The sequence below is a fragment of the Hylobates moloch genome, unplaced genomic scaffold (genome assembly GCF_009828535.3).
Source record: "Hylobates moloch isolate HMO894 unplaced genomic scaffold, HMol_V3 SCAFFOLD_7, whole genome shotgun sequence".
Taxonomy (NCBI): Eukaryota; Metazoa; Chordata; class Mammalia; order Primates; family Hylobatidae; genus Hylobates; species Hylobates moloch.
Genome location: NW_026652282.1, coordinates 87,959,749 through 87,974,458, shown reverse-complemented (window position 1 = coordinate 87,974,458; position 14,710 = coordinate 87,959,749). Strand labels below are relative to the sequence as shown.

Below are 14,710 nucleotides of genomic sequence, written 5' to 3'. Positions count from 1 at the left end.
TCCATTTAAAATACATATGTATCTGGTTTGGAGATTAGGTTTTAATATTGAGTTGTGGTACGGTAAATAACCCCTGTGATTAAAATCCAGTGAGAATATTTAACAGGCTCAAAATTCAGGTCTGGATGAGTGTACTTAGAACAAGCTTCACTAAGAGAAAACTTAGGTCCCTGTTTAATGTTTTTGTGTGCTTAGATTTTGAAGATAAATACTATTGTCCCTCTTATTTTCAGTCTTGGTATACATAGTCAAAGTATAGATACTGCAACTCCAAAAGACATATATTTGCAAATACTGCTGTCATTTGAGAACATTACACTGAACACATGCTAAAATTTGTGTCCCCATCTTCTGGCACTGTTGTACTTGTGCTTTTTTTTTTTTTTTTTTAGGAAACTATTTTCTTTTAAGTCTTTTGGTATGTTAGTAGACCAAATAAGTTCAAGTGAGTGCACTAAGATTTTTGAGACAAATTTGTAGTAAGGTGCTCTGAGATTTCCTCCATAATGAAGCATGTAATTTCATGAGAATATCAAATGGTCTATGTAGCATAAACAATAAAATAAAAGAAATTTGGAGCTGAAAAGACATTTAGCTATTATCTGCACAGATGTCTTCTCCGTTCTATCAATGCTATGACTGCTTTGGGATCTAATCCAGAATTTCCTTATTTCAAAAATGCCACATGAATAAACCTTAAATTTTTAGCTGTTTGCCCCGTATTAGCAAAATTAGCCATAGTCAAGCCAGAAAGAAAAGACTTTGGGGAAAAATTTTTAAAAATTTGCTCTTCACTCAAGCTTATCTAATTTTCACAACATAGTATTTGTGTATGAGGAGACAGTGCTATTTAAAAGAATTCTACCATTATCTGAGTCACTTAAGAAGAATAATGTGTTTTTAAGTTTTGATCTTCAAATATTCACTTTTCAAAAGGTGAAGTACATCTGTATCATTTTTATTATTAACATTTTAATAAAATCAGTATGCTAGATTTTTACATATCAGCGACTCAATCAGCCATTTTTCCCTTGCTTAACTTACCTGGATTGCTTAAAACTAGATAATGCCAGATTGCATGATCCATGGCACAACTTTTGGCTTTGTTTATCCTAATATTTCACAAATCTATAATTCATTTAAACGCTCTCAAAAACACATCTTAAAATAAAATACTTTTTTGAAATTCACATTACAACTTTTGAAGTTATTTTCTATGATTTGATAAATCGTTCATGTATTTTGAGTGAAACCATCACTCTGTAACATTTAGGGATATTTATGAGATATTGTCCTGTCTTGGAGAGGTGAAGTAACCAACTGATAAATGAAACACACACTCACAACTCCTCCATACAATATTCTAATTGCTACCTATAAATTTTAGCCTGCTGGAGAGGTCTCTCTCAAGTTCCTTTACCATATTTTTCTTACATGGTATAGAAACTTAATAAAGCTGACTCCCCCCGCCTCCTTAGACACATTCCTAACTACTACCCAACAAAAAGAAGAAAATTCAGAAAAAATTATTTTCCATTTCTCAAAGGCCACCACTGACCACCCAATTGCCAAATACAATGGCCTTCAGGTCCTAATCCTACTTGGGCTCCCTGACACTTTTGATTCATTCCTTCTTGAAATTCTTCTTTCTTGACTTCTGAAATATAAATTGTTAAACAGTAGCTCTGTGTTTTGCCTGCTAAAATTTTTGCTTTGAATCACCTGATGCTGCCAGCCAATTTTGACGATTTTGCGAACTCCTTTGTCTGATGTCAATGGGCTTCTGAGCTTGTTCCAAAAGAGACCGCTGAGGAACGCTAATGAAAAGACAGAAAAGCATGTGCCATGTCCTAACATTCATGAAGGGAATGTACAACTCAACATAAAGTCCAACACAAAGTTTTGTTTAAATATATGGGTATATATCAAACTGAAAAAGAAGTATAGCTTAAGTAATAATTTCCAATTTCCATTTTCCCCCAAACTTGCTATTTTGTCTAGAATAGAGTAACGATTTCCAAAATAAGAAAAATATGTTTCCATAGAGTGTATGTTTCCTTTATATATATATTAATTTCTAAAAATTTCTATAAGCTTTTAAAGCTATTATTCAGACAATATTTTACCTGAGTAACACAGCAATAAACATAACCTTATAGTGTATGTGAGTATTTTAACATAATAAACAAGTTACTGTTATGTCATATATTCTATTGTTATTATCCAGATTTTAAAGGCTTGAAATTCATGTTTTTAACGTCCCATTCCTGATTTAGATAGCTACACTGACAGACAAATAGAGCACTTTCATTCTTACTATTCAAATTTAAAGAATATTTGGAGAGTTGCTTTGGACTAATGCTGCTAAATTTTACGTTATTTTGGTATTTCTATATGGGAAGGACTTTGGTTATTGATTTAGGCCTGGAATAGACAAACTTTTTTCCATGGCCCCAAATTTCAGGAAAGACTTGAGTTTCATTTAAGTTAACTTTATAAATTTAGCTATATTTAAAGGCAACATATTTGTTATTCATAAATTCAAAATCCTTTTGTAAAGTGAACAATTACTCTGAGTTTAACACCAAGTATGGATTTTATATATTAGATTTTATTAAAGTCATGTTCCATGATACCAAAACCAACTACTCAAAACTAAACTGGTTTCTTTCCTTTGAGGTCAGATCGACCATGACAATCCATTCATTGAGAGCAGAGAAAAAGAAAGTTCGCAGTCTTGCTTTACAATTTTTCAAGATTTCTGCACTCCAGTTAAATCTGAAGACATAATTGTGTGGGGTTTTTAAAGTAATGAAGCAGGAAAATACATACTACATAACATTAACTGTATGCCATCTGACCATACTGTCCAATATCTTGACTATAGTGAGTGTTCAATAAATATTTACTAAGTGAATCAATATAGGCTAAGTTCTCTCTATTGTGAGTTGGGGCTGGAGGGGGTGTGATTTTCTTAAAAAACTACCTTAAAATTTAGTTTTCAAATATAACAGAATGCACACAATGTCTAACACATGGAATGTGATCTTTGAAAATTATTGAAGATCACCAATATTACAAAGATTAAAAAATACAGTGACTGGTATCAATATTATATATGATAATTTATTTATATAATATTGAGTTTTAGATTTGATTTTGACTATAGGACATTTTTAGGCTTACCCATTCTGTGGCATTAGCTTCTGAAGTTAAAGATAATTGGTGTGTGTGTTTTATCATGCAGCACATGTATGAAAATTCACTTGAAATTTCATGTCTTTTTATCATCGACTACTAATTGAATACTGTCAAAGTATTTGCTGTTATTGTTTCTTTTTAAAATTGTGAACCTTGCCATCTATTTAGCAAACTAAATATCACAGAGACTGCAGTATGACCAAATATGAAAGATATAGGTAATGGATCATTGCAGTTAAGGTTTTAAATGTGGGCCAATAAAGTCAATGGTGATGATGTTGTCACAGATATTTTAGTCGACTTCACAAAATGTATTATCAATGAAATAATTTTTAATTTTCCATTTTATAATTATGAATAATTTTAATATAGAAATCAAAGACACATACCTTGAAGAGAACTTGACATGATGTGCATGATCCTGGTTGTTAGGTACAGAAGGAGATCTCTCTTGAACCTTAAAGACACAATGCAATACTTCAGTAGAATTCTTGATCATAAATTGTACTGAGCTATTAATCTGTGGGAAAATGCCTGTCTTCATATATATTTTCCTAAAATCTAAATTATAAAATATTATTTTAATAAACAGATTCTATTTTATAATGACTTACAACATTCGACTTGCTTAACCATAATTTCTGATGGTATATTTGATCTTTAGTGTAGGAACAGATTCTGGAGCTCATATAATCAAAATCTTAATTTATTGTTGAGCAATCTGTAGCCTAAAGAGGGAAAATGACTTTTCTAAGAATTTTATTTCAAGTCAAAGGAACATCTAAAATCAGAATGCAGGTCTCCCAACTTCTAATTTAATGTTCTTTCCATGTTATCACATTGCTTTTTATATCAAGTTTAAACTTCTCACTCAGAATTTAAGTTCTAATTCTTACACACTCGTCCTTTTAAGCTAACCCTAGATTTTCAAAAGTTGTCACACACACATACATACATTTTATTAAAATATCTCTAGTCAAAACTGTCCCATCTTTAAGAAAGTAAGAAAGTATGTTTTTCTGCTTTACAATTTGACTGTACTATCATAATTAGTGTTCCAAGTACTGTTTCAACTCTAAATAGATTAATTTGCATTTTACTAATCATACAATCATTGAATATGCCAAATACTCAAGAAAGGGTGCATATAATAAGCCAGCTTCCATCAATGGGGGAATTTTACTTTCTGCCAACATCGGTAGACAGGGCCAGGGAATGTTGCCTTGCCTCACTAAGTCTTGTATCACCAGGTTTCTACTCAAAGAAGTTTTAGCTGCCCAAAACATAGGTCATTCTGGCATGCAATAAGGCAGTCATACTAGATTCTTTAAAAAGGAAATTTAAGAGTGTTACTTTTTAAATCTAGCATATGCATGCTGATAAACTCATTCTATACTTTCTAGAAGCTAGAGTAGCCTTAGTACATTATTTTTTCTTTATGAAGTGACTTATCAAGGCTCTCTCTACACTCCGAGAGACAGGTAGGTGAGGGTAAGCATCTGCCTATTTTTTTCCACTTTCATTTCATATAATTGGTATCATATGACCCAGTTGGGGACTTTTGGCTTATGAAGCTGATCTTAGGAAGTTTATTGACACTACTGGAGGCCAAAATTACTCAAAATAGGTAATGGCCAAAAATAAAAAATATAATTCCTAATATAAATGGGCTGTATTCAATTTCAAAACTGGGGAGAGGAAAATGATTAGTAAGAATAGCATATACTAAGATAATGATGTATTTCAAACCAGACACAGCTCATTACATTTCCTGCTTAAAGTGTCAGGTTTAAGGTAATAATTACTACCTGTGAGTTTGAGTAAAGTCATTTAATAAGGCAAAGAAAAAGACATATTTCCTCTTCTAATTATATAATACAGTCTGGCTTATGTTCCTTTTGCCAGTGGTTAGTATTTATAAAACAATACTCTTTGTTATTAACTTCAGAGGACTATTAGTATTAGGGGAATTGTACTTAAAAATGAGAGTTGTCCATAAAAGACTTCATAGTAGACTCCTGTGTAATATCTTGTGCTGATTAGGAGCAACAATGAGGCTCCTGACCCACCATCAATAAGGCAAGAGTTTGAGTTCTTCACACACTAACCTAATCTACCTGATTGTTCAAAACAATCTACAAAAAGATTGTTTTAGATGGCTGGCTATTAGGAATACTGGCTATGATGATGATGCTACCTTTTCTAGACAAGAAAACCTACAACTCCGGCCTTACCAATATATGTTCTAAATAAGATACTATTAATATAGTCATGAAAACAGAAGTCAAAGTGGACACTAGGACTAACTTAATTATTCTTATAATTATAAACAAACAAACAAAACAAAACACAGATTAAATGTCCCAGACCCTGTCACAAACTGCATTCCAGACAAGAGCTAATCAAGGAAAAATATTTGTGTGTTTGTGTTACAAAACGAAACTGCCAGAATTTTTCGTGTACAATATTTTTGCTTAAAGAAAGACTGACAAACTATGATTATTCAAACTCTGGGTATTTGGTAGACATTTTATTTTTAATGAATAAAGTAAACCTGTCAATTTAAGGGGAAAAAACTGATGCTACAATTTAGCAATGATAAAATTTGAGCTTGCAAAGGAAAATTAGAATTTTCAAACATATCTCCCACCAAGCACTTCACAACTTAACAATACTCAGTAACTTTTATGATGAACTTGATGGTAACATTAACAAATGCTGTTTTTTGATGTTGTATAATGAAACATGTAAATGTCTGGGAAGATCTACATACAAAGTGAACCAATATTTTCCAACTGACCAATGCATGAAGTTAAAAATCATGCATAAGCAAAACATCTATTAATAGCATAAGATAGATCAATGAGTTTTATTATTAACTGAATATACAACATTTCATTGATATGGTTTTAGATTCCACTTCTCTAGTTTTGGTATATTATTCAATAATTTACTCAATTATCTAAACAATCTATGAAAATTGACTCTTTCCAACTACCTATATGTGAGAAGCCAGCTTTTATTCGTATACTTCAACCAAAACAACACATGGCAACAGATTGAATGCAGAAACAGATGTGAGAATCCAGCTGTTTTTCATTATGCAAGATAGATTTAAGAGACTTACAAAAAAGTAAAACAATGTCAATCTCTCTAAAATTTTGTTTTGGGAAAATACAGTTTTTTCATTAAAAATGTGTTTCTTATGCTAACATGTAATAGTTTCATTACTTTTAAATGAATTAATATTTTAAATGTTTTTCAGTTTTAACTTTTAATAAATTAAATATCAAATGACACAGCCCATGTAATAAGTGAAAGCTTTTTGAGGTCCTCAGTGTTTAAGAGCATAAAGGGACACTGAGACCAAAAAGTTTAAGAACCACTGTTCTGGATTCTTACTAATGTCACAACAACTCATATTGAAAAATTTACCTCAACTTTTTTAGGATTTGAAATGTATGACTTCAGTGGCTCTATCTGGACTTCAGCCTGAATCGAATGAAATACTTCATCATTGTCTGATGATTCATCTTCTTTGTCCTTTGAAACAAAAAAGAAAGTAATTGTTTTAATTGTTGTTAAACTGCAAGTGATAGGAACAACTTCATCATCTTAATGCTGAGTTGTTTATATGTATAATATAATACATAATTTAAAATAATACACAATTTAAAAGAATAATATCCAAATATTAAAAATGAATTAAACCAGTAGTTTCTAATAGTGTTTGGTTCTGGATCCCTTTCAGAATCTGAGAAATGATATAGACTGTCCACAGAAAATTGCATATAGACACAACTATTACATATATTTTCTGGTGGATTGCTGACCTCCTGAAGTTCATCTACAGGGTCCAGGTTAAGAATCTCTGGCCTAAAACTTGATTGACTCATAACACCAAACTAACTGTCACATTTAGCAAGCTATTATAACCTCAAAGTTTGGTCTTCCTGAGCAATGGAAGATCTGTAATACAGTGGCGCAAATATTTCTCCCTAATTGAGATATAGGACTTTAGGAAACTGTTTTCCCCTTTAATCCAATCAATATTATCTCTTCAACTGAAAGATTAATAAAAATGAATTTTTTGTTTCCTGCTGGTGACTTAAAGCACCCACCTATGTCTCTCAACTCTAATAAAATTTCAGGTATCACGAAGATCTGTGACTTTGACTATATTATCAATAATTTTCTTTTCCTTTATATTTTCTTCAATGACCACATATAAAGATATAAATGCTTGTACAAGAGCCTAGAGTCATGAGATTGGTAACTATTATTTATTGACTTTTAAAAATTTTAGAATGGCTTTCCACATATATATTTAAAACAATAAATAACAATAAGTGTGTGCCATGCTGGTATCACTGAATCTTTCAGAGATCAATAAAAGTCTTATTCATAAATGCAAAACCCATTAGATCTAATTGATTACTAGGGTTCATCAAGAATAATCATTATCATTTTAGATGAGCTAGTTTTTGCCAAATGTCACCATTCTAGACTTAAACCTCCCTTTTCTCCATCTAGTTTCTTGCTCTTTATAGTTCCCTTTTTCTCTGAGAGCTAGACATCCATTTTCCCTTTTGGGCCTTGCTTCTCTTGCTGCTCTTACCTTTTCTCATGTTAAACATGTCAACAAATTAGCATTTGTTTAATTGGCTCAACATGCACAAACTCAAAGAATTCCTCAACTAGATACTCAGATAAAATTCATTTGTAATTACTACAACAATTATTATTGGGTAAATAGATGTGGATAAAAGGGTTTAAGTTAGGATCATCACAATGATTCCTTTTACACAAATGGATGTGGGGAGTATTAGAAAACAACTGCTCCCCTAAACTTATCTAACCTTATTAATTTGTTATCAAGCCCATAATTCTTCATTATCAGTTTAGAATCCACCAGATTAAATTCAATAACTCCAGTAAAATTATATTCACCTTTTATTAAAGGATTTTTGAAACAATTACGTTTTAGTGACTATTCCTAGATAAAATGGAGTTTAACACACTGTATTCCACATTTCAAAAGGGTACAGATGAAACCACCCTTATTAACTTATAAAATTAATCACAGAAGAAGAGAGGGGAAGAAACAAAAATATACCAAGCTTGCAGCACGTTTAGCATTCATCTTTAGGTCAGCTTGCTCTCTGACCTCCTTCCTCAATAGATGTTTGTTGCCTATTTTCCTAGAATCACGTAGACCTCGTTGCAACATCATCATTCCCCTTATATGCTCTGTAGATAACAACTCGAACATTATGAAATATTGTTTTTCCTTTGAGATTTTTTTTAGGTCTTGCATACCAGTGAAACTATTGTCAATCAACTGGTCTGAAGGATCCCACTGACGCCAACTGGTCTGAAGGACCCCACAAGAGGCTGACTCACCAAAAAATGCAGTTTCCACATCCTGATGATTTCAAGGACCATCAACCTTACCCTGACCAATCAACAACTCCAATTATCCAGCACCTCACCCTCTACAATCCCCTTAAAAACCCCATCCCAGAACTCCTCCAGGAGATGGATTTGAGGGTCTCCTCCCCACCTCCTCACCCCATGCCCTGCTGATCATTAAACTCTTCTGCTGCATCCCTGCTGCATGTGTAATTGGTCTGTTACTATGCAGTGGGCATACGAACCTGTTGGTCTTATAACACAGAGAATAATTTGTAAATTGTTTCATGTTCTGTGAGGCCACATAATTGATTAATTATGTAAAATGGGCAGCACATTAGTGAAACAAGTCATAAATATGGTAACCATATACAAAATATTTTGGAAACTGCTTTGCCTTCTCATTTTAACCTTGATTTAAACATCCTGTAGTACAAAAATGAGTGTAATTCACTCAAATAGTATAGTTCAGCATTCTATTGGAAGAAAGAATAAACTAACTTAAAGGTTAGAGTAACAAAAGCAAATTTTGTTTTGTGCTTATTTTTGATGAGTTATCTTTGAAATTTTGTTATCAAAGTAATTTTTAAAGATCCAAAATAGTAATTTTTAATGTGCATTTGTTGACACTTTATTGGTTAAAGAATAGACAGAAAGCTAATAATTAAAGCTATATTTCAGTAGAGATACTGAAAAATATTTTTCTCATATTTAGTCACAATTATCTAGAAATTTCAGGAAAATTTATTTGAAGTACAAATTATTTAGTATATCTTCTGTGGAACACAAGGAATATTTATTTCATTTGGTTTTACTGAGAAAAAACATCGGCATGAGCTATCACATTTTCTCTTCATTTCTGACTCAGTAAAAATATCAAAAATTCTTACTTTATCAACTTGTCTCAATTCTTCCTCATGCTGATTAAAGATATCTTCCCATCTGTGTTGGCGCCTTCGCCTGCGGGCTTCTAAATCCGAGAGTTCAAGCTCTTCAGGTCTCCATGATGACTTTGCCCTGAACCTCTTTGGTGATAGTCTTTTTGCCAGTGCTTGCCTCAGAGTAGAAACTTTTGATTTTTTCTCCCGTGCCTGTTCTGGTTGTGAGTAAAACCTATTTGATGACAGATTTTCCATCAGGGTTTGCAACGGACCAAGTGGCTTTGAGTTAATTGAGTTTGGTGCCCGAAGCAAGTCTCTTGATAATCCCTCTATCAGTGCTTGAACTGAGCCAATTGCCTGTGGGGGTTCTAGTGTCCAAGCCTGTGCCTGAGGTGATCCTTCAGTTTGCCCCTCTACTGGAATGAGCACCTGAGTATCCAAATGTAGTGGCAACAGCACATGGTGATCCTGTGATAGCAGGGGCAGGAATACCTGGGCATTTACTCGTAATGACTCAGGTTCCTCTGCCTCAGTCTCTGCCTGTGCAGGCTCGGCAGCCTGTTCCCGTACCTCTGGCTGTTCAGGTGCCTGGTTCTGCTCCAGCTCTTGTTCAGGCACCTGGTTGTGCCTCTGCTGTTGTTCAGGGGCCTGGCCCTGCCTTTGTTGTTCGGGTACCTGATCTTGACCCTGAAATTCCTCTGGTACCTGGTCCAGATCTTGTGGTTCTGATGTCTGGGTCTGGGCCTGCTGCTTTTTGGATACCTGGGCCTGTACCTGCAGAAGCCTAGGTGCCCTAACCTGTGCCTGTAGTGGCATGAGCACCCTGGCTGCCCTCCGTAGTCGTGGAGGTGCCTTAATCTGCATTTGTAGAGGTTTAGAGGCCTTAGCCTTCACCTGAGCCTGTAGTGGCATGAACACCCGAGCTGCCCCTTGTAGTCGTTGAGGTGCCTGAGCCTGCCCCTTTAGAGGCCTAGGTGCACTGTCCAGAGCCTGCAGTGGCATGAATACCCTGGCTGCTCCCTGTAGCTGCTGAAGTGCCTGGACCTGTGGCTCTTCTCGATCAGGTAGCCACCTTGGCTGAGAGGGTTCTCCATGCAGGACTCTAAGTGGTCTGCATCTGCTGCTGGTTGGCAATCTCAGAAGCTCATGAGTGCAAGAGGGTCCTCTAAAATAAACACACAAATGATTGGCAAACAATTAGAATTTTTAGTGGAATGGAGCCATTCAGGGGCATTGTTTTCACTTTAAAAGATGGACATTTTCTGCAGTGAACCTTTCTGTAAACCTTTCTGAAATCATTCCCTTAATGTCTGAAATATTCTGCAGGTAACATTTGTATTACTAATGTATTCAATTATTAATGAAATCTGATATCTACTTGATCATTCACTTGCCAGATATTAAGGAGTCTTTGGGTAGTAATAAAGAATTCTCACATTTTCGCTCAATATCTCTTAAAAACAGAGATTTGTTATTTGTTTTATCAGAAAGAATTAAGTCTTTCTGAACCAAAGGCAACAGTATGGAATCAATGGCCTTATGTGAATTGCTATCATCAAAGTATATATGCAATTTGTGGAACGCACCTGAATCTTCTCATGGTGTACTGTTCCTTAATAGCTTCTTCTCTTTCAAAGATCAAAGGTATTCCTTTTTTTATGAAAGAGAAAAACATAATGCATAAACAGTCAGCAGATAAGCATGTTATCCACTTAATCACGTTGTTCCCTCTGCTTCTTAGGATGTGGAGTGAATTACAAGGGCAAGAAGGTAGCCCTTCAAATGTACTTGGTTTGTGATGTAGACCATATTCTAGTTTCTAGGCCCACTTTTGCCGCACAATATAGCTATTGCATGCAGATTAATTTCTCTGAACAGAGAAAAGAAAATTTAGCAATCTGATTTCTGCAGTTCTAAAGAGAAAGAAGAGAGAATGGGACAAAGGGAGAATGAGACAAGAGAAACTCTAAATAGTGGTGCGCATGGCTTACAGCTGTGGGCTCTAGATGTAAGGACTTTATGGCTTGAGGTTGATATTTGGTCTTTTCAATGAGAAGGCAAATTCTTAATTCTGTGTTTTACGCTAAACACATTGAAAACATTCAGCTTCTTTCCTATCAGCTGTACTGTGACTACTGAAATATAGAAGATTACAAGCAAGAGTTTTCTTTTGAATTTCCTATATTAAAATGTTCAGGGCAACTATATTTATATCTTTAGTGTAACTTTCATATAAATGGAACTTTTCCTACAGGTAACATTTTGGAAATTTTGCAGTTCTGGAAATTAGCAAATTACCAAGTAGATGTGTGGTTTTCCTGAACCCATTTGAAACTGGCTGGCCTCTGTAATGTTGGCTGAATAACTTCATTACCATAGGTAAATAAATTAATTCTTGCTGCTCCTTGCCTCAAAACATGATACATGTACAGATACAACAAGCCCCACTACAATCAATCCCACAGCTGATCTGAGGATGCCTGCTTTTTCAAGTTTTCCCTTTTACATTCCATTGTTACTCTCAACTCTGCCTATGGTCCGCAAAATCAAATGTGGAATATGTAACATAATATATAAAGTTAGGACTTCCCAGGGGCTTCTTCTGGACTTGGTGAAAATCCATCCTGGCACTTTTATTTTTATTTTTTTGAGGCAGCGTCTTATTCTGTCACCCGGGCTGGAGTGCAGTGGCACGATCTTGGCTCACTGCAAATCCTGCCATTTTTAATAGAAGTTCACTTTTATTAATAGACAGAAGTTTATGTTTATTTGTATAAATTAGTTCCTTTAATTATATTTTACATTTGGAGTTTAGTACATAAAACAAGCTTTGTATGGTGCACAAATACTACTTCAAAATTAGCAGTCAATAAATGGTTAATTACAAATCCATTTATCTCTTGTAGAGTCAAAATACCAGCTGAAAAAAAGCAAGATATAAATTTTGTTACCTTTTATTTATTTTATTTAGTTAGTTACTTAAAATTGGCATATCACAAAATTTTATTGGATGCTTTCAAGGTCTTCATAAATATGAACATTTGCCAGGTGTAACTGGCAAGAATTAGTAACTATGCACACACACACACACACACACACACACACACATACACACACACACGCACGCGAGAGATAATTAATTAAGAGCACATGGCATATTATTGGCAAAACTAAATATCAAAGGCCTCAGAACTTTTATTTTCAATCTAAGTCTTAAACAAGTATTTTTTCCTGGAAACAATACATGAATAAACTCTGAATATTCATTTCAGTAAAATAAAACTTAACAGATTCTACCTTTTTTCTGTCTTTTTTTAATGATTCCAGTAAGATGCCTTGTTAATGACTCAACAACATGTCGTTCATTTTTTATATCCCGAACAAATGGGTGATGAAGCATGTTTGCAGAAGTAGGACGAAACAGGAAATTTTTTATCGTACACTTTTCCATGAAATTGTGGAACTTACGGGACCTAAAAAATGAGTCAAAGAGAGGGAAAAAAAGTGTTCTCAGGCCTGTCAGACCTCTTCCCACCACCACCCACATGCCTCTCTGAAAATCATATTTGGAGAGAGTTGCCTTTAGGTATTATTGTCTTCTCAATTGCCAAATATCCTGCAGTTTGGCAACATACATTATAAAGTGAGGCCATTTAGACCTCAGAAAAAGAAGCAAGAGTCAACAGCATATTCCATCTAAATTACAGTAGAAATTTCAATGAGTTAACTGTATGTACCTGGTAAAAACTCAAGTGCAGATATGATGATTAAATGGTTAATGTGATATATGTAGTCTGCAAGACTAGATTGATCGGCCCACAGCAGTCATATTCTGTATTTTTCATTTGACTATATGCAGTTTTAACTACAGAGGAATGAATATAATGATCCAAAAATAGGGTGTTAAAAGCAACAGGACTAACTAATCTTGTAAAATGACCCATGAAAACAGATGTGGCCATAAAAACTGAATCCATGGAAAGGGTTAAATTGAATTCCAATGCAGAATGTTAGCAATCAAATCACAGTCACCACTTCTACCAAGGAAAGCAATAAAAACTAATAATAAGCAAGAGTTTGAGGTACAAGATCAATAAGCTTCAGAGAGGATTCCCAAGTTTAGCTGGCATGTAAGTGCCCTGGGAGAACAAGTCTTCTGCTCTAGGTCTGTGTGTGTTTGGTTTAATGTACTAATCAACAGGGCTGCATATAACTGACTGCCTATACAAGCAACACAAGAAACTTCACAAATAGTTGCCATCAGTTCATCCCATTACTGGGGAAACAACGGAACATGCCCATTAATGGCAGTTCAGTAATATCATCAGAAAATACTATAGAGGATATTACTTATTTATAGTTGGCTAGCTACCTCTTAATGAAAACTGGTCATTTAGACCTCCCAGTTAAGATATTAGATTTTAGGAAATATTGTCCAACAAGGATGGTGCAGCAGGACTGACCAAATGAATTAAAACTTCTTTGCTAATATAAAAATGTCAAGTCAACGTAATTAGGAGATTAAGACATTCATCTTTACCATCCACTGGATTTGACTGTGGGAGCAGATTCCCGCAAAATAACGAAGAGAGCTTCCAAGGGTTGAAGGTTACACAGAGCTGCAAAGGGAAATAGATAAATTTAGAAAGAATGAGAAGGGTAACTAAAGAACACATTCCTCATTCCAGAGGGGATTCTCAGTGATCTTTCACATATTATGTTGAGTAGACACTAAGAGACAAATAGATACAAAAGAATGTATTTCAAAAGAAAAAGAAAAGCTGGTTTTAATGCAATGTTGCAATATATAAGATTCTCAAGTTTCACTATCACCAAGTAGGATAAATTAATAATAAATTAGACAAAATATTTGAAATGTATAGTTGATAATTTATATCTAGAAAAGTTAACTGAAAGTGAAACAAGCACACTTCTATGTTTTTGTACTGCAGGTATTTAGTTATAAAATTGGAATATGTAATTATAGACTGAAAAATTCAACCAGACTACTAGCTTAGTACAATAATATATAAAGAACAATGATTTAGTAGTCTAGAAAGCTTAGAAGAACCTGTTTTGGAAGCTGAGAGTTCTAGAAAAAAAAATAGGTATAGTGCGACTGTTAAGAACCATTTATTTCCTTAGTTTTGTTTTTTGTTCTCTCAGACTAGGATAAATAAATTTCCTGTTATTAATATCTTTCTGTTTCTTCTTTT

General features: G+C 34.1%; 1 protein-coding gene across 1 annotated transcript in view; it reads right to left on the bottom strand.

The window, feature by feature from the left end:
* The window catches only part of NRK (Nik related kinase), a 139,978-nt gene that overhangs the window by 41,881 nt on the left and 83,387 nt on the right, over nucleotides 1-14,710 (bottom strand). Inside the window, exons 9-15 of the mRNA XM_032756236.2 lie at nucleotides 14,035-14,113; nucleotides 12,792-12,967; nucleotides 11,081-11,144; nucleotides 9,504-10,659; nucleotides 6,637-6,744; nucleotides 3,591-3,658; nucleotides 1,723-1,817 (exon numbers count right to left, since the gene is read on the bottom strand). Coding sequence (XP_032612127.1) covers nucleotides 1,723-1,817; nucleotides 3,591-3,658; nucleotides 6,637-6,744; nucleotides 9,504-10,659; nucleotides 11,081-11,144; nucleotides 12,792-12,967; nucleotides 14,035-14,113 — 1,746 coding nt within the window. The remainder of the gene's footprint in view (nucleotides 1-1,722; nucleotides 1,818-3,590; nucleotides 3,659-6,636; nucleotides 6,745-9,503; nucleotides 10,660-11,080; nucleotides 11,145-12,791; nucleotides 12,968-14,034; nucleotides 14,114-14,710) is intronic.